The sequence below is a fragment of the Alligator mississippiensis genome, chromosome 12, assembly GCF_030867095.1.
Source record: "Alligator mississippiensis isolate rAllMis1 chromosome 12, rAllMis1, whole genome shotgun sequence".
Classification (NCBI taxonomy): Eukaryota; Metazoa; Chordata; order Crocodylia; family Alligatoridae; genus Alligator; species Alligator mississippiensis.
The window spans coordinates 24666812-24688113 of NC_081835.1; the positions used below are offsets into that span (position 1 = coordinate 24666812).

The 21302-nt window shown below is 41.1% G+C and overlaps 1 protein-coding gene across 1 annotated transcript in view; it reads right to left on the reverse strand.

Annotated features, from left to right (window-relative positions):
- CACNA1D (calcium voltage-gated channel subunit alpha1 D) overlaps window positions 1–21302 on the reverse strand; it is a 444991-nt gene that overhangs the window by 112092 nt on the left and 311597 nt on the right. Inside the window, exons 22-29 of the mRNA XM_059716031.1 lie at window positions 18425–18531; window positions 17075–17162; window positions 16421–16528; window positions 16190–16242; window positions 15723–15869; window positions 14404–14605; window positions 13066–13224; window positions 5732–5842 (exon numbers count right to left, since the gene is read on the reverse strand). Coding sequence (XP_059572014.1) covers window positions 5732–5842; window positions 13066–13224; window positions 14404–14605; window positions 15723–15869; window positions 16190–16242; window positions 16421–16528; window positions 17075–17162; window positions 18425–18531 — 975 coding nt within the window. The remainder of the gene's footprint in view (window positions 1–5731; window positions 5843–13065; window positions 13225–14403; window positions 14606–15722; window positions 15870–16189; window positions 16243–16420; window positions 16529–17074; window positions 17163–18424; window positions 18532–21302) is intronic.

Below are 21302 nucleotides of genomic sequence, written 5' to 3' on the forward strand. Positions count from 1 at the left end.
ATTGCTGTAATGCGGCACTTTAAATATGACAGTCACATTTTAATTTCATATTGATAAATCACCTTTAGACATTTGCTTATTTTCCCAAATCTTTTCCATCAGTACAGACAAATATTGTTCAAAGTAATTTGTAAAGCAAAAGCAAACAAACATAAACAAAAGAAAATAAAGATGATTTTGGAAAAGGGAGGAATGGACAAGTCACAGCAAATAAACATCATGCAAAGTAGTAGTTTTGGGCACTGCAGTCATCCAAGATCAGTTCACTTACTAGCCATCTTTCCTTTTTTCTTACAAAAATCTGATGTAAAATGGCACAGAAAATCATTACAAGTTCAAGCTGTGGTTGGCTTTCATGAAGTTATGTATATGGTATATACTGACATATCATTTTAGATTTCATAGAAATATGTTGTTTTGTACTAACCATACCAAGAAAACAAATATTGGCATTTGCAAAGAACAAAGTCTGCCCTATGAACTGAGACTGTGAAAATGTAATTCTTCAACAAATGCAGCAGAGTAAATTATAAATTCTGCAGAGTCTCTAGACATACAAAATTAAACACAAAACATGTTACTTCTGGTCTATTACTTAATATTTTAGTGATTATAATAAGCTATTACATATTTAGGGATCAATCCTGAAAAATATAAATCAACAAGAGTCTAGGGTATGCTTATATATGTGCTCTGGGAGTTGGGGGGAGGGTGTACTTTAATTAAAGTGGCTCTGAGAGCCACTCTAAATAAAGCACCTGGAGTGTCACATGTATCAGTGTTCCTGCACTGATAAATGGCAGTAGGGGCACTGTAACTACAGCTTGTTAAACAAGCTGTAGTTAAAGTGCCCCCACCGTCATTTTTTAGTACAGGGGCACTGATACACATGACGCTAGTGTCTGTTGGAGCGTAGTAATTACTATGCTCCAGCAGACCCCAATTAATTGAGTCTGCTTTGATGCACTATAATTACAGTGCATTGGAGCAGCCTCTCTGCACATGTACAGGTGCCCTACAGCACTGAGCTTCCGCTTTCAGGTTAGGCCCTTAATATCTCACATTTAGTACAATATTTATATATTTCAGAATAGGGAAAGCAGTCTTCAGTACCTTGGCTTTACATACCACAATATCATGGCAGGAGTATCAGTAGATTGTAATGGCATTCTTCGAATGAACATTGGAACAATTAACCATATATTTTACAGTATTGCTCTCAGAGTATTAAGGGGACACTGTCAAGTAATTTAGGTCTAACATTTATCAATTGATTGTTTGAATTAATTATTAAGAGTGTTTACACATTACAATGATGGAATGACCATTTAATATTTTAAGCACACATAAATATTTTTAGAAGGGACAAAATAAACAAACTGCTTTCAGTTTCACCTGATTGAATCAAATAACCCAGTGACTGAACATGTCAGTTTGGTTTAAAACTGGCTTTTACAAATCCTAATAATACAATTTTTAGAGAAATCTATTTCTGCTTATGTTTGGACTAAGAAAAGACACTTGCCCACTGCTGAAGCCTTTTAGTTCATTTACAAAAATTTAAAGCACGGTATACTGCCAACAAGTGGTTGTAAAAAGGACACTTTGCAATAAAAGTTATAATCCTCAAGCAATAACAAAACCTGTATTCAAGATACATAATAGCCTGGTGCACTAATCAATCTCCAGCAAAATCCTGTCTAAATTGATGCTCCTTTCACCATAACCTGCTAGTTACAAAACTTGGTCCCTTGAGCACATGTGGAAACCAAATTCTGAGTAGGGGTGCACCTATAAAGATTTTTTAGGCCCATACCAATGGCCGATTATTAGCAAGCCATATCAGCTGATACCCATCTGATTGCCAATATGCAGCCTGGTAGCTTAGAGAGCAGCATCTGGCTGGTAAGTCTTTGAGGGAAGAGGGGTGGGGGGAAGGCAGGGACATGAAGGGAGCAGATTGAGGACCCCACAGTGAGGGAAGGAGTGGAGGTGGGGCTGGGGCAGAGGCAGGCGCTGCCCAGCCGAGGCAGGATAGTGCATTGGATAGAGCTGTGAATGGCTTGTCCAGGAGCACGGTGGCGGCTCTGGCCACTGGTGCACCCCAGGGGAGACACGAAGGGTTACGTGACCCTCAGATCTATGCATGGGGCAAAGGTGGGCTGCCACTGCAGGCTGGGGTCAGGGGTGGTGCCGGGCTCTTCTCAGCAGGGCGCAGGGCCAGGCTTGCATGCGAGGTGGGTGGTGGTGGTGATGGGGGGGACACAGTGAGCTGTGGCCTCCCCAAAATTCGCCATAGCTCTCCCCCGTGAACCCATCCTTCCAGCAATGCTACCGACCGGCCTGCACACAGCTGCAGCCTAGCTACCCACAGAGAAGAGCCTGGCACTGCCCCTGACCCCAGCCCACAGCAGCAGCCTGCCCTCACCCGCACCGATCCAGGGAGCACGTGCCCCTCTGTGCCTCCCCCGGGGTGCACCAGTGGTAGGATAGCGACCCTCCCCCATGCCCCAGATTGGCCACTAGCAGGTCCATAGTGCACCTGGGCAGTGCCTGCCCCTTCCCCAGCCTCACCCCCACCCCCACTCCCTCCCTCACCATAGGGGCCTCAATCTGCCCCCCCCATTCCTTTGCCCCACCCCTGCCCCTTTTCTCCTCACAGACTTACCAGCCAGATGCTGCTCTCCAAGCTGCCTGGCTGTGCACACGCATGCGACATTATCAGCACCATCAGCCAAAAAAAGCCAATTGCCAATAATGTAAATTTTGCTTTTATCAGTGCCGATATGAGCCAATGTATTAGTGCACCTCTAATTCTGAGGACTCTTCACTGAAAAGTTCTTCTTCCAAGACCTGATATCTAAACTTAAAAAGTACCGACACAAGTGACCCATCTGGGGGGAGAGATAATATCAGAGAGTTAGGATTCAGACTGTCTAGGATCCTATATATAAACTCTTCAAATAATATTTTTTAGTGAACAGGAAGGCTTTAAAGTCTATTGAATATTGAAGTATTGTAATGTATTTCCATCATTAGGCAACCCTAATTTGCACTAGCTGCAACTCATGACCTGTGTTCAGAAGCAGCTTTATAGAAAGCCCGTAACAGTAATTCCAGTCTGGAGATCACTCAAACACTGGAGACAATGTCAAGATTCACAGTCATTATGTCAAGCACTGGTGGTAAAAGGCACTTAGGCCAGTAAAACCATCTGAGACTCTATTATCAAAGCAGAACAGAGACCAGTGCAAAGATAGAATCAGCATAATAAAAGTATTGCATCTTATACATCTTCATTAACTCCTCTGTGTAGTATTAATTTTGGTGCTGTGAAGGGCTTTGCATTTAAATGGGTGCATCTACACAAGATGTTTACTGTGGAGCTGCCTGATTAACTGCACAGTAAACTTCTCACCATCTACACATGCACCCTATTAGGGTGCACAAAATGAATAAACTCTGCAGCAGGGTAAACACATAAATACCCCACTGCAGAGTTTTCTCATGAACAGCAGCGCATGTGTAGATGCTGATTGGGTGGCTGGGGTATGAGGGTGCTTCAGTGCCAGAGCTGCCTTCTGGCTAGCCCAAAAATGAAGTACACTTGTGCCCCAGCCAGCCCCTTCACAGCACATTAAGCCTGCTGTGACCTAGCTCAATGTGTTGTGCTCTGGGCACGTGTGCAGATGCATACCTGGGAGCTTCCTGGGAGAAATAAACTGCAGAGCAATAAACTCCACAGTTTATTGCTGCCCCTTAATGGCACATGTAGATGCGCTCAAGTAGTGACATAAAAATAAAATAACTAAATTAATTATGCAGACATTGAATGAAACAGAAAGCTGAACCCTGTACGCCTTTGCATGACAACACATGAATATGCCCACTATGTCTACGTACAGACATTAAAAAAGCCCAAGGTGGAATCAATCTAAGTTATGTGGTTTTCTGTAAGCAGTGTAGTTTAGGTCAGTAGCAAATACAACACATATTTTGCCCTTTGATGGGGAGGGCAAATTTTAGACCAGGTTCTGACATTTTTAAACCAGTCCATGTGTGCCAAACTTCTGTTACAAGTATAGACCAGTTTTGTGTGCCAAACTTCTGTTCAGTTAGGAATATAGACTGGTTTCTGATCACTTATACCAGTAAAAGTGTAATGTCTGTATCTGACCTATGTGTTGCACTGGCAGTTCAGACGGTATGTCCATGTAGCACTCACTGCAGTGATTGAAGTTTGTATAGAAAAACCCAAGCCAGCTTTCAAGGAACAAGCTGGGTAACTGCTAGCAGTGTAGCTGTGACAGCACAGACCTCAATCTGGGCTCCAAAATTCACCCAAGAAGTAAATGCAAAGGCAAGCAGAGTAAGCTGGGTTCTGGGCTGCCACAGGCTGCTCTGCTGGCAGTACTGAGTTTAAAACTAGTTCAGGTTTGTCAGTACAAGCTGGAGTCTTATGTCAGTTACACAAGCAAATCTAGGGGCTTAATCCATGAACAGATTGTGATGCTGACAGCTTCATTACCTTGACATTAAGCCTTTTTAAAGGTGTTTTCAGAAGGAATTGGAAAGAGGAAACCTACCAGAGACAGATGAGGTCAGGAAAGTGAGACTGCCCTGTTTCCCTTTCTGTTTACTCAGTAAACCTGCTAATTTTTGCCAGTGTAATCCCTCAAGTAAATCAGACTTCATTGTAAATGGCAGCAAAACTTGGCTTTTCTGTCTGACTACTCTTCACTATCACTGATATAATGTGATAAGTGAATGATTAGATAGGTGATGACAATTACATTTGATTTTTACTGTTTTTTCCATTTTAATAATTTATTGTTAGTGTCACAGGATTTTTTTTAAGTACATGGGCTGGCATGGCCAGGAGATATAACTTTGGGGGCATTGTATTTTGGGTGTTTAGCTTGAACCACTGGGCCCTGAGATTCAGAGATGCTAAGGATTCACAACTCTAAATGTTCAACACCCCTGAAAACTGTCTTGACGAGGATGCCCAGAAACTGAAGTACCCAAATTATGTCCCAAACTTCTCTGGAGATGTTTGCTGGTGGGCATCTGAGTTTATGTGGTTCTTGCTGACATAAATGAGGGCCCCTGGTGACCCCTTTTTGTGAATAAGGGCCATACCTGCACATGTCTCCTTACAAGATTGGGAATTCAATCTCTTTTGAAAATCTGGCCTTGACAGTGTCCCTTTAAGGTAAGCAATCTCAAACACCTATTATGTGCTCAGCCTACAAACCCTTCTGCATATGAGTAACCCTTTTAAAACCAAATGGACTACTTGAATGTGAAATGCTAATCTTGTGCAGGTTTGTAGGATCAGGCCTATAGCTACAGTTTATAAAAGAAAATACAAAATAGCACATTGTTATATTTCAATTGTTTAAACTTGTCAGTATAGTACCTCTGAACCTTATATTTGGTAATGCTTGTAACAGGAAATGATACATCTGATTTAGAAAGGGGCCTTTTCATGACCTCAAAAATATTCCGTGTCTCATCAGTTACCTGGTAGTATTTTTTCACTGATCTCTATATCTGATTTCCTGTACATATACATATGTATAATCTGATTAACATTTCTATGATGATTTTACAGATAGCTTATCATGAGAAATACGTAGGTTTTCTCATTTTAATAATATACAGCAAGTGGGAAATTCAAGATATACCTATAGTCGAAGTGATAATCTAATTATGTATAAACATTTACCTTGGGTTTGAATGCAATGACTTTCAAAACCATTTCAACAGTGAATACTCCCGTGAAAACCATATTCAAAATATCCATTGCATCATTAAAAAGCTTTGACTGTTCGTAGTGCTGTGAATAAAAATTAAAGTATGAAAGAATATTATGTGAAAACAGGCTGATAAAGATCAACAGTTGTCAGTTATAAAGTCCAGCAAAATGTATGTCCAATTAATAGCTCTGCTAAGAATTCTTCAGTGGAAGAATGTACTACTAATACAAAAAGGATTGGATGGCTTTTGTTTACAACTGAGTTAATCTCAAATGTAAATGCTTATCACTGGATACCTTGAACAGTCCCTGAGAGAGAGATTCAGAAAGAAAACTGGTCTTTAAAATGATCAGTAACAATAAGAGTGGACAGGACAAAGCTAGATAAGCAACAGCCATTTAGCATGCCTGATACAACTGTGTGACATACCACTAATATATCTGTTTAGAACAGCTGATAGATTGTATTAAGACTAGAAGGGAAGGCATTCTAAAGCAGTGGGGAGCCAGCCCTCTGGGCAGGCACGTTACAAATGAGCCCTGCACTTTCTGAAACTGCCACTCCCTTTCTCCTGCCTGACATACTGCTCTGCTTTCTGTCCTATCTGCTGTTGTGCTGCCTTTCCCCTCCCTGATTCACTGCACTGTACACACAGAGGCTGTGTGTGCTACTTGTGGCACCTGTGCTGCAGGTCAGCCATCCTCATCCTAAAGGATTTAGACAACTTATATGAGTTTACTGATTGAAATTCAAAAAGCAAAGAACATGCACAATCACATGTAAGCCATGTACAGGCATTTTGGTTTGTCTGGGAGAACTGCTGCTCTCCTGGTAGAAACTATGGGTGCTTGCAAACATGGAAAATAAAAATAAAACAATGCTGTACTTTCAGCTTGGCATGCCTCTGTGCTGAGCACAGCACATGCCCAGAAAAAGAACTGTGTCAATTTGACCCAGGTCGCTTGAATCAGCTATTAGATAAAAGCTCCAAAAAGCCCTGTTGAAGTATACAAGCTATATAGATGCTGGGCAACCCAGGTCAAACTGACACAATTCCTCTTCTCGTAAAGCACTGTTTCTTTTTTCCCATGTTTGCTGGCACCCCATGAGCATACAAGTGTTAAGTCAATTTTTCCTGGGAGGGAAGGGAAACATGCCTCTTCCACAAGAAAGGTCTTCTAGGGCTAGGGACAGACATTCAAAAAGCCTGATCCTCAATTCATTCAATCTTTGCAGGTTAATCTAACCTGCCTAGGCTGAATCAGTTTGTAACTGCACAGACATCCCCTCTGGACTGAAAAAAATGCAGGCACATGCCTGCAGAGGCTCATCCTGGAAGCCGGGGGGCGGGGGCGGCACTAGAGTAGCCCTCCCTTCCCTTCCATAGTGCTGAGCTGGGGGGCGGGGGGTGTCCAGGCCCTGGCAGGATGCTCTGATTAGGGGGGGATCTCCCTCCTCACTGGTCAGCGAGGGAGCCAGCAGGGATTTACACAGCATTTAGTTACAGAGCAGGGAAGATGTATTAGCCCATCAGCACAAAAAAAAAGTCTCTCTCATTAGTTCAAGCTCTTCTTAAACAACTTGTTCCAAAGAAGGAATAGAGGGACATTACCAGCTACCTGTTGATTAGCTCCCAAAAGATCCAAACAGCACTGTCCTGCCTGCCTTTGTCCTATCTCCCACAGCATGGATCGTAACCAGCATGTGGTATGCTGGCTAAAGCTGAGAGGTGTCTGTGTAAGACAGAGGGGAGGGGGGAATCCCTGCTTAAGCAGGGAGTACTGAGGGGGAAAGGGGGGAGCAGGAGGAAGCCAGGCAGACACTATGTGCCTGCAAGTCTCTGCCAGAGCTCTGGCCAGGGAGCAGAGGGGAGGGACCAGCCCAGCCCTCTGGAGCAGAAAGCCCCACCCTGCCCAGAGAGCATGCCGGGATGCTGGGGGACTCTGATTTAACTTAAACCAGGAAGGGGACTAGGACAGACACTGCATAAACTGGTTTGACCCAAATCAGTTAAGTCTGATATTACATTCAACCAGGTTTACCTCAAACCAGTTTCAGCCATTTTGAAACTGGTTTATGTGCACTGAGCTTCCATTCTGTTACAGGTTTAAACCAGTTTCTGATCACTTAAACCAGTTTGTGTGTAATGTCTGTCCCTAGCCAAGGTGTCAACCCAGATGATCTCACTTGCAATAGAAACTCTCTTGCAAGAGTAAAAGCTTGTGCACGCTCATTAACTGGACTTTAACAATTCTTTCCATTTTAAAAATCTATTGTGTTGGTGAAGGAGAGTGAAAGAGTTGGGAAAGGAAGTAGAGAGAGAGGCAACTGCTTAGAGAATAGTAAAATGCAGGAAAAAGCAAAGGGAAGGATTGAGTCAAAATAAACATGGAAAGAAAATGTGTTCTAGTAACAGCTTTTCTTGATAGTTATGTAAAAGAGGGACAGCCTAAAGAAGGACTGTATGATACATTAGAAAGCACAGGACCAATACAGACTGACCAAATTTCTTGATGTGAAGTACAGAAGAAGCAGTAAAAGATTAAGTGAATATAAATGCACAGTAAATGTGTCAAGATAGCATCACTTTCTTATTGATGATCAGAGTGGGATGCCTTCCTCTGCCATTTCAGACTCCAAAACACTTTCAAGTGAGATTCCACACATAATATTTTCTTTTACCCTATTTCATTTGAAATCAACATATTGATCACTGTCTACAGCTCTTCCCTTGCCCTGAGGATTAGCAGTTTCCATACATAAGCTCAAAAAGTCTGAAATAAAAATACTTTTATTAGTGCACTAAGAATGTCTGCACTTCCCAGACCAGTCCTTGTATTACCAAAAGTCTTTATTGCTAAAACAGCAAAAAGAGAATGGCAGAAGCTGAAATAAGAATAAAAATGATGGCACAGAATACATATGAAATCAATACAGAACAGCTTTAAGAACAAAGAGGAGTTGAAGTAATGCCTGCATGCATTTGGCAGGAAAACAGACACTCAAAAAAGCATATAGCTAGCTAGAACAAGCACTTATAAATAGTTTCCTATGTTCTTTCTAAATTGTATTGTAGATGAATGACTTTGGGAATGACCAAATATTAAATAAATTAAAGTGTATTGCAGGTAGAAATGACCATACGTGGGGCTCAGTTTGGACACAAATTACCACAGAGAGGACTAGATTTTCAGATGGACACTTATATTTGGGATTCAGACAGTCCACTGAGTGTTTTAAAATATTAACTGATAAAAATGTAACTGACAGTAACTATCATTATTTGGAACTATGACTAGCACCAATTAATTAGAATATATAATTAATAAATTATTATTGTTGTTATTCCTAATGTATTAATTGTAAAAAAATTCTCACAATACTCTGTAAGATAAAGTGTTACCATGCCCATTTCACAAGGGAGGAGCTTCAGTACAGCATTGGCCTGACTTGTCAAAAGTTAAGTCTGTGAAACAGAAATTAGTTCTCCAGACTCTCCTCCCAATCTTGTGCTTTAGCCTGTAACTACACCTCCTCTCCTATCCACTGTTCATTTAAGAGTTACTTAACATCTTTCACTCTCACAGGTAGAGGAAAGAAGTTTGTATAAATAATACAATTGTGAAAAACACTTGTAACACCAAAAACAATACATGCCCTGTATGTTTAAGGCAATCCTATGTTCTCTGTCTCACCCTGGCTATAGTATAACTCAGAACAATGTAGAATCATAGAAAGTCCAACCTCCTGTTCAAAGTAGGACCATTCCCAACTAGATTATCCCAGCCAAACCTTTGTCTAGCCAGGTTTTGAAAACATGCAAGGATGAAGCTCCTATCACCTCTCTGGGTAACCTGTTTTAGTGTTTTATTACCCTCCTAATGAGAAAACTCTTCCTAATATCTGACCTAAACTTCCCTTGCTGCAACTTGAGAGCATTGCTCCTTGTTCTGTCATCTGCCACCACTGAGAACAGTTTAGATCCATCCTCTTCGGAACCACCCTTCAGGTAGTGAAGGCTGCTATTAAATCCCCTCCCAGTCTTCTCTTCTCTAGACTAAATAAGCCCAGTTCCCTCAGTCTTTTCTCATAAGTCATGTCTCCCAGTCCCCTCCCATTTTTGTTGCCCTCTGCTAGACACTCTCCAATTTGTCCACATCCTTTCTGTAGTGGGGGGCCCAAAACTGAACACAATACTCCAGATGTGGCCTCACCAGTGCTGAATAGAGGGGAAGAATTTCCTTTGACCTACTGGCAGCACACCTACTAATGCAGCCCAGTATGCCATTAGCCCTCTTGGCAACAAGGGCACACTGCTGGCTATATTCAGCTTATTGTCTACTGTACCGCCAGGCCCTTTTCTGCAGAGCTGCTGCCCAGCCAGTCAGTCCTCAGCCTGTCCTGGTGCATGGGATTGTTCTGTCCTAAGTGCAGGATTTTGCACTTGTCCTTGTTGAACCTCATGAGATTTCTTTGGGCCCAGTCTTCCAATTTGTCTAGGTCACTTTGAATCCTAGCCCTATCCTCCAGTATATCTACTACTTCCCACAGCTTGGTGTCATCTGCAAACTTGCTGAGGGTGCACTTTATGCCATCCTCCAGGTCACTGATGAAGACATTGAACAAAACTTTCCTCACGACCAAACCCTGGGGCATTCCACTTGATACCAGCTGCCAACTAGACATTGGGCCATTGATTACTACTCTCTAAGCCCGATGCTCCAGCCAGTTTTCTATTCACCTTACAGTTCATTCATCTAGCCCATACTTCCTCAGCTTGTCTCTGAGAATGCTGTGCGACAGTGTTTCCCATCATTTTGCAGCCCAAGGCACACTTACATTAATAAAAATTTTCCGTGGCACACCTGTTAAGGCATTTTTCGCCCTCGTACTTACTGTAGCTCATTGCCATGGCAAAATTCCGCGGCCTACCTGTTCATTTCTGATGGCACACTTTTGTGCCACGGCAGACTGGTTGGGAAACACTGCTGTGGGAGACTGCTAAGATCAAGTTATGCCACATCCACTGGTTTCCCTGCATCCACAGAGCCAGTCACCTCGTCATATATAGCAATCAGGTTGGTCAGGCATGACTTGCCCCTTGTGAATCTATGCTGACTGTTCCTAATCCCCTTTTTCTCCTCCAAGTGCTTGGAAATGGTTTCCTTGAGGATCTGCTCCATGATTTTTCCAGGGACTGAGGTGAGGCTGACTGGTCTGTAGATCCCCAGATCCTCCTTTTTCCCTTTCTTAAATATGACCACTATGTTTGCCCTTTTCCAATCATCTGGGATCTCTCCTGATCGCCATGAGTTTTCACAGATGATGGCCAATGGCTCTGGAATTATATCAGCCAACTCCCTCAGCATGCTCAGGTGCATCCCATATGGTGCCATGGACTGTACACATCCAGCTTTTCTAAGTAGTCCCTAATTTGTTCTTTCAGCACTGAGAGCTGCTCCCCTCCTCCCCAAAATGTACTGCCCACTACAAGAGTCTGGGAGCTGACCTTGCCTGCAAAGACTGAGGCAAAAAAGGCATTGAGCACTTCAGCCTTATCTGCATCCTCTGTCACAAGGTTGCCTCCCCCATTCAGTAATGGATCCACACTTTTCCTGATCCTCCTCTTGCTACTGACATACTTATAGAAACCCTTCTTGTTACCCTTCACATCCCTTGCTAGCTGCAACTCCAATTGTGTTTTGGCCTTCCTGACTTCGTCCCTGCATCCCTGAGCAATACTCTTATATTCTTGCCTAGTTATTTGTTCAAGTTTCCACTTCATATAAGCTTCCTTTTTGTCATTTACTTTACTGAAGAGTTCCCTGCTAAGACAAGCTGGTCTTCTAATATACTTGTTAGTCTTCCTGCACATAGGGATGGTTTGTTCCTGTACTCTCAGTAAGGCTTCTTTAAAGTACAGCCAGCTCCCCTGGACTCCTTTTCTCCTCAGACTGGCTTCCCAGGGGATCCTGCCCATGAGTTCCCTGGGCGAGTTGAAGTCTGCTGTTCTGAAGTCCAGGGTCCTTACTCTGCTGCTCTCCAGCCTTCTTTTCCTCAGGATCCTGAACTCAATGATTGCATGGTCACTACTGCCCAAGTTGCCATCCACTACTACATTCCTCACCAATTCTTCCCTGTTTGTGAGCAGGAGATCAAGAAGAGCATGGACCCTAGTTGACTACTCTGGCACTTATACCAGGAAGTTGTCACCAACACTCTCCAAAAACTTATTGGATTGCCTGTGCACTACTGTATTGACCTCCCAACAGATGTCAGGGTGACTGAAGTACCCCATGAGAACCAGGGCCTCTTATTCTTCTGCTAGGAAACCAGGAAACTTCTGCTAGCTGTTTGAAGAAAGCCTCATTCACCACTTCCTCCTGGTCTGTTGGTGTATAGCAGACCCCCACCATGACATCACCCCTGTTGCTTTCCCCCCTGACCTTAACCCAGAGACTTTCAACAGGCCTATCTCCAGCTTCATACTGGAGCTCTGAGCAATCATGTGGCTCTTTTACATAAAGTGCAACTCCTCCTCCTCTTCTCCCCACCTGTCCTTCTTAAACAGCTTGTACCCATCCATTACAGTGCTCCAGTCATGCAAGCTCCCACCAAATCTCTGTTATTCCAATCATGTCATAGTTCCATGTGTCTGTGGCAGAGCTATTTAAAGATTTTGCTGTGGGGAGTTAGAAAGCCTAATTGTCATTTTCACTTTAACTTTCCCTGAAAGCAATGGCAGCAGGGCCCGGTTTTCAATTATACAGGTGTGCAAGTGCACACATAAATACATAAATAACTGTTCAGTCTTTGTGCAAGAGCACTAAGGGAGATGGTAGGAAGACCTTTTTTCCCCAATCCCCACCGTCCTGCATGGAGTTGGCAGCACCAAAGTGGAGGGATTCAGTTTCTGTGTAATTACTGGGAAGGCCTTACCTCAGTGTTGCTGCACAAGGGGTCTGTAGACAGGTATCAATGTGTTTGAGGGAAAATGGAGAAGAGAAGCCAGAGTACATTTTATGCTACTTCTCTCAGGTCTGCCACTCTCCCCTGCTAGCCAGACGTTTATGAGTATATGCAAGGAATGGTCTTACAGTTTTAGTGGAATGAAAACACATTCCAGGATGCACAATAGAAAGAAGCTTTATCATTTAGTGAATTATTTTTAATTTGTCACTTGGCAAAAGAAGTCAGCTCGACAAAATTCTCTGAAGTCATATTAGCACCAATCCCCTCTTCTTTCCCCAGGAGTCATATCAAAGGCTTCATGCAGTAAATTGGCAACTTGCTTTATTCTTACCTGCATGGCCAAGCAAAGTGTGTTCAGCATGATGAGGACAAACATGATGTATTCAAACCCAGTGGAGTTCACCACATACCAGAACTTGTACTGATAAGGATTTTTTGGAATGTATCTACGCAGTGGACGTGCCTTCAAGGCATATTCTACACACTGGCGCTGTAAAAGCAGAAATGTAAAAAAACTGTTGTGAAAGTTTCAGTGGAGGCTTTTAAATGAGAATACCTAGCATTTCATGTCTGACTGCTGGTATTATAAATCCCTTTATTACACCTACACCAATCAGTAGGAATATAACTTACTCTAAGTGCCACGTGTCACTAGGAATGTTTATTATTAAACACAGTAATCAAGTTTAGTAGCTCCCATCTGATTTTTACAGCAGTATATTAATAATATATACTGATAAGTTGCATAAGAAAAAGCAGTAAGATAATGGTAAGGAAAATTCTAAGATATTTAGCTCATATATGGTATCTTGCATGATCAGAGGGATAACCAAAGAGCACTGATCCTGATAAAGCCTATTAAACTCACCCTAACTCATCTCAACTAATAGACTTGATTTATTGATTGATAACACAGATATTGTCTGTTTTGGGTCTTTGACCATAGGTGTAGCTAGAACAGTGCAAACCCATAGGGATAATATGATATGTACTGGTGCAAAGCGAATCGTATTGTTACAGTTTTGAAAGCTGGACTAACTGCACCAATAAAATTATACTTCAGAGGTGTAAAACTGTATCCAAAATAAGGGGTTTGTACCAGCCCAGGTCCACTGGGTTCTGAATTCTTCATGCAGACTGGGCTTCAAAATGATTAGATTGTAACCATTTGAAGAATCTCAACATACCCATTTGAGAAAATACTATTGACTCCTACAATCAGAGAATTTAAGCACATAAGAGAGGATAGATTCATTTTTTCTGAATGTGTAAATCACAGCATATGTCCACAAATGAATAGGAAACAATGGCAAAGTAATCTAAGCAAATTCCTTGGTGTGGGGTCTATTCCAGGATACTCTGTGTGTGTGTAAAATACTTTTCATATCTCCATTTCTGGCATCAAGCCCAGTCTGTAACTGTTCTCTTTTCCTTGGTGTGCACTAAACTATTACGTATCCTAGGAAAAAGACCAAAATGTTCGGCTTTCCCAGAAAAGGGCCACAGAATAATTTTGACTTTGACTTTTAGAGAATTCAGTCTTTGTACTGTGTAAGTTTTGTGTCTAGTGCCCTCTTCTGACCCACAGGAGAATGCTGATTTTATGTATGGCATAAACAAAAGTAGATAACTTTATAAGCAAAAAAAAAAAAAAAATTCATATTTTAACCTGATTTTTATCCAGCTCACAGTTCTTGTACTCTTGTTCTCCCTGTTCTTGGAAGGTAACAATGACAAAACCGACAAATATGTTCATCATAAAGAAAGCAATGATGATGATATATATGATAAAGAAGATGGAAATCTCCACTCTGTAGTTATATATTGGGCCTACATTCTCTCCATTTGAGTCTATGGCTTTGTATAGTAATCTGGAAAACAAAAAAGCAAAATATGTTAACTGTTGTTATAATGCTAAGCCTGCAGATTGTAATTTCACTTAGCCATTGGATAGTTATTGAAAATTTGGTCTACCTTACTTGAAGCCATCTACCAAAATTTCACCAAACGGACAAAAGCTTTACATAATAACCTTATAACATATAACAACATTTAAAAGGAGTAAAACATCTCAGAGGATTATTTCTATTGTAGTTAAAGCGACTAGTAGAATAATGGCTGAAAGAGCAGGCATTAACCAATTTAAGATTTCACTGATTTCAACAGAAACAAAAATATGTGAAAAACAGAAGTCAATACACAAACCATCAGTCATTTAGTGATCTAAGGATCCAAACTTGATTGATATCCAATCTTGTGCCAATAATTTTAAAGAAAAATTGTTTTTGCCAATAAAAGAAAGCTCAATTATTTAGCAGTTCTGAAAACCAACCTGATTTCATGTGTATTGCAGATGGACTCGCAGTCACTGAGTTGTGCTTAGCAAAGTAAAGTCAGAAAATTAAAAATTAGAACTGGAAGCCTGTTCTTGAGCAGGAAGCGCCCACATGTCCCTAAAAGGCTAAAAAGCCAGTAAATTGCTAATGGCAAAATGGCTGGAATACGCTGTCCAAAGATTACCCCAAACACACTTTACAATTAAAGTCCCTCCCATGATAATTTTTGCTGCTCCGAATTGTAAATGGCAAACTTAGCTTCATAAGCAAATAGGTGAAGAAATACAGAAGCTTACTGTAGCCACTGACAAAGTAAAAGATGGAGTTGGAAAGGGAAGTGTTACAACCAGTACTATATTTTTAAATTAATATTTATCAAAATGTCAGCAGCCTTGCCTTGATCTCCCTTTCTTTAGTGGGAATGAGGCCTTGTGTCCTCAGAGGAAAACTGATCCTGCAAGGTGCTGAGTGCCACAATTCCCCTTGGCACAGCTGGAAGTAAAGAAAACTCAGCAATTTCCAGGATCAGGCTGAGAATCTCCAGGGTCCCAGAGCACAGAAGCTTGTGTACTACCCGGACAGTGCCAGGATACAAAGCAGTCCTGACAAAGTAATTTCAGCGGTGTTATAGAAACATTCACAGTTCACTTACGCTGGCCAGCCTTCAAAGGTAGAAACAGTGAAAAGGGCCATCATGGCAGACAGCACATTGTCAAAGTTGAAATCACTGTTTTGCCAAACCCTTTCTCTAACCACTGGATTATCAACATCTCCTTCTTTATAAACAATGTATATCCCCCTGTGGAAAAAAAATAGAAATTGTGATATGGAAAGCATTAAATTATTCTCAGAATGATGCAGTTCTTTTCTTGAAATATCTGATCTTTGTTATCAGTTAATGGGTGCTAGTTTGCTTATAACACCAAAATCACAGCTGGATTTTAGGATGTTGATTCAGACTTACAAAAAACCTAAATGGTCTATGATCTGCCTACCTGTGTTAGTTATAATGCTCAGAGGCTTCTGGGTATGAATGACTTACAATCAAAATTATTATAATGAGGAGTAGCAGTAGTTAAATGTGATGTGTCAAATTCATAATAGCAAAAGAGTTCTCACCGGCACTCCTCTGGATTCTGCTTTGCTTCATCACTACACCGATAGAATTTTCCCTACATATAAAACAAAAATGTAGGTAAACTATAGAACATAAAAGCTAACTTTAAGACCTTGCGACTGGCCTGGCAGGGGACCAAGTCATTTCCAATGCAGAAGCCCACTGAAGTCAGTTTGGTTTTGTCAATGCACTCCCTGGTGCAGGATATGTTTTGGAAGAATGTGTTTATTTACCTTGAATAGCTGTACACCAATACAGGCGAACATGAACTGCAGCAGGGTTGTAACAATCATGATATTGCCAATAGTTCTAATAGCAACAAAGACACATTGAACAACGTGCTGTGAAGAAAAGGGGGGCAGGGGAAAAGAATGTTAATACAACTGAATTTTATTACTGAGTGTTATGAAAGTTTACAAAGTATTATAACAATGTATTTCCATATATTTAGATAATTTCACTCCTAAAATTAACCGGTCATAAAACAGACTGAATGTTTCTGGTACTGCTTTAATGTTCTTACCATAAATTAGAATGATTTCTGAATTTACCTGCAGTATGTTGGATGTAGGTTACTTCATATCTTAAAGTGACAGGCAGCCATGTATGCAGTGTACAATTAAAATGAATAAATGGCAAAGATACATTTGCAAGCAGTATGGGCCTAAATCTAGTCTTAGTGAAGCTGATGTTGTTCCAGATTTAAATGGCTACAAAACATGACAGAATTGAGCCTAGAATGTCTAAGAACCCAGAACGGATTAAGGGTCCGGCTCTGTGTTCTTCACCAGGCAAATTCCCCTTTGACTTCAGTAGGGGCTTTGTCTGCAGTAGGACTGCAGAATGAGGCCAACTGAAACAGAACATATAAAAAAAAATATAAAAACCTTCAGTCCCTTTGCTCTGTTTATTGCCCTTAGGGGTCTCAAGACTCTTAAAACTCTCAGTATCTTCACAACTGAGATTGCACTTGACCTAGGCGGAAAAGAAAAAAACATCAGTCGCTTACTTTTTCTGTTTATTATTTTTCTGTTATCTAATTTACTAAAATTACCGTTGCTCCTGCAGTTTCCCTGCACATGGAAAAAATCTTAGCATTCTTTAACTTAGAATTTTGAAATACTCAGCTGCTTTATTACTACTAGGGCATGTCTACATGTGCATTAATGCACTGTAGTTACTGTGCATTAAGTTTAGTACCTGTAATAACAGGTACTAACTCAATTCTCAGTAATCGGCACTACCGAGCAGAAGTTCAGTGAACATCTTTTGAGTGATGCTAATGCACAGTAGACTAATTCTACTGTGCATTAGCACAGCTTTTACTATGTTGTGCTAATGCACAGTAGAACTAGTTTATTGCTCATTTAGTGTCTCGAGTAGATGCACCCCCAGAGAATGCTGATTTAATCCCATAAATATCAAGAATGTGATTTGGTTTCAGAAGCAATGTGGGAATCATTAGTACATGAGCTGGTCTTACAATGTGAAGCAGATTAAGTTTGGTCCTTGGGAAAAGATAGTGGCTAAAGTATTATTCAGTACTGTCCTTTGACAAGCTAAGTACTCTATCCTGTGATTCATTAAGTGACTCCTATGAAATAGTGAGTTCCCTCATTTTCAGTCCAGTGACTCAGGTGCTCAGCACTACACAAGAGATGCTCAACATTTCACATAACTATTATTTTGTTTGTCGTAGGGAAGTAGAATAAAACATTTTAGCAAGTGTCAAGTAACAGGGTTTGTAGTTTCACATGGGGTGGTACCACATGATCTTTTAAATGATGTAATGTGATACTATCATGACCAGCCAAGAGCAGATATAGTACTTGAATAAAAAATGGGAAAGAGCTGAGTGGAGCCCTGGCCTTGCTTCTTTCCAAGTCAAAGGGAAGTTTTAAATGGTGATTTGAGCTGCAGTAGAACTGCCCCCCCAGTGAAGCAGTTGTCAGCTAAAGGTTATTTTTGGACAGCTTTGCTCTGTCTGCCCAAAAAGGATAAAAACAATCTCTTCACCACCAGTTATAGTCCTAAATTGTACTTTCTACAACAGCTCACAGTAACAGTAAGGACTGCTGTTCTATCTGTAGTGCTACAAAAGCCCTTGTGATTAATTCAAATGCAAATTCTAATTCCTTTTGAAGGACCCTGACTTTTGAATTTCTTACAAAGTCCTGATTTCAGTCTAAAACCCCAAAGCACGAATGAAACCACCTACACTTGATAGTAATACTTACTGAATCCCAAATGATACCAGAGAAACACCCACAACCAGCAAGTCCAGCAAATTGAAGTAATTCCTACAGAAAGAACCTTTATGAAGGAATGCTCCAAAAGTTGTCATCTAAAAAAAAAATGGGGGGGTTATAAACTTATTCTCTATTTTGATGTATTTAAAACTCAAATTTAGGCTGTTTACAAGACACGTGTGGAGGGTGTGAAGTATAATGAAATATTTTACCTTTTAGAACAATTAAGACCCTGGAACTCTATATAAACATATGTATATATATAGCTATTAATGGCTCTACAGTATATATACAGCTCTATAGTAAACAATTTGCATAGAAACTACATTACCAGATGTGTTAATTGCTCCTGATATCAGTACATTTTATGTGTTTGTGTATGCGCAAAAGCTGAACCACATTTTGCAAAGCTGAATTTTGGAGGGCTAATTTTTTAGGAAAGGGGGAGTGTGGTATGTAAATACAATACTTGTTTTGCTTGTGATTTAAGTGAAAAACTGAAAGCAGGCCTTTATTATAACAGTGACTAGAGGAGTCACAAAAACTTCTGTGCTTACTAAACATGAAGGGCCAGATTTTGGTTTATGCTCCAGGGTAGATGGAGGTTGAAAAGGGGTTTCAAAAGCCTCGAAAAAATATCTGGGGCAAATGCAGACACAGTCTAGGACCATCATCTGCAGCTCCATGCTGCTGTCTCCTTTGAGGAATGAGGAGGCATATCAGAAGGATATGCAGGGACACGCCTTTAGGACAGAGGCCTATGGATTAAGAAATGACACATGCCCAAACCTTGATCAGTGTGTTGATATAATACAATCCACACAAAATTGACAGCTATTTTATTACATGAACACATCTCTTTGCCCATGCTTTTATTTGATACTCATCACTTATGATTTGTGTGAGTAGCTACATAGGTTGTGTACTGCTGGAGAAACTCTCACACATAAAAACTGTTAATCTCTTGCATGGCTGCCCTCATTTTACTAATTGTAAGTTCCATTTAAAGCCTCTGGAAAAAAGAAAATAAGTCTGTTCTTTGAAAAGATTAAGGCTGAGAGCACTGCCTTGCAGTAGCTTAGAGGTGTTCAAGTTTTCACTATTTTTGCTGCTCACTACTTATTGGAGTCACAATAGCTTCAGGCTGTTTCATTGATTCACAGATTGTAAGGCTGGAGGGGACCGCAGAAGATCACCAGGTCCAGCCCCCAGCACCAAGCAGCAAAGATAACTGGGAGTCAGGTGACCCCAGCAAGGTGACTGTCTAGTCTACAGCTTTAAGCTCAGGGTGAGTTGCTGTCCTGCCTTTGGCCCCAAATTATTCAAGAGTGCTGAATGGCCAAAATGGACGTGCCACTGGCAAAACTAAGTCAGGGTTAGAAGTCTAGGGCCAGTATTGGCCCTTCCCTTGTTCCTGTTGCCTTGCTCCAGCAGTGCAAAGAGCATGAAACGTTTTGTTTTGTTTTTTAAATCTGAGGATTCCAAAGTGCCAAAGGTGTTTTGCAGCTGCTTCTCAGCTACTCAAGTCTGGTTCCCAAATAAGGACATGCCAGGCTGGAATCAGTTATGACTGAAGCGGGTGGTAAAATGGCTCTTCCAGTTGATCCAGGTTCAGCATGCATCAGAGTCTAAAACAGATCATGTTTCCCAAGTTAAGATTGATTTGGGGACTTCCCTAAGGCAGGAATTCAATCTTTTTGCAAATCTCTATCCAGTTCCTCAACATTGCAACACATATTGTTTGAGAAAGAATGCTTTTATCTGAAACGCTGCTTGTAGTGACATCACAGAAAAATGATGTGGTTATGATAAATGCATTGAAACAGCTGTGGTCCCACATTAGATAAAACTGCATTTAAAGAATTCTTCATTTCCCTCACCCTCATAGTGTTACTCATGGCAGTATTAAATGCTATTGGTTTTGTGCCTTAATTAGGCATTTCTATGCTTGAATGTGTTTGGATTCCTATTGAGTATTAAATTTAACCCTGAATTTCTATGGTTGTTATGCTTGTTTTTAAGATATTTGCACTATGTCTATGTTTAGAATATCATTGCAATGTGTTTACCCTTTAAGGTGTTGATATTGCCTGGAGTAGTTATCTTTACTTTGATTTTGTATACCCTAGTTTCTCACACAGAATACATCCCCAAATAAAACACAGACCTTGATTTGGGAAGGCAGGATAAAGAAAAAAGGATGTTTCCAGCATCATGGATGAATGCTTGCTGCAGGGGATCCTGACTGCAGCAGCTGTGGCTGTGAGAAGTTAATACTGGAGCTGTGACCCTGAAGGATGAACACCATCACCTCTCCCTGAGGTCGGCTGAGGAAGATGCATGGCAGCCATCTTACAGCATCTCCATGCCTCTCTTCCATTCCAGGGCAGAAAATCAAGTTCTCCACTTGAAAAACATCCCCAGATTTTGGAAGGTTGATTTTTGGGCAAAGGGTGAGTGTGGTATGCATGTAAATACAGTATTTGTTTTGCCTGCAATTTAAATGAAATACACCTATAATAATATCTACTACCAGTCTAACCTTGAATTAACTCTTCTTAGAACTTGCTTAGCAGCATCACTTGTGCATTGTGGAAAGCAACACACCAAACTCAGCAAAGTCAATATGGAGAGCATTGGCCACAAGCAAGCATAGGCAAAGTCTGAGGCATAGGTGACTGGTAGGGGTACATATGCTCCTCCTGATGGGGCTGGTGCTCCCCCAATGGCTGACACTGATGCTGTTGGTAGGCCCTGATAGGGCTGCTGCCATTGGCAGCTTCTGCGGGTGCCCCCCAGATTCAGAAGGCACCAGTCACTCATGGTCTGAGACACATTAATAAAGCAACGCATTGCAAATATGCAT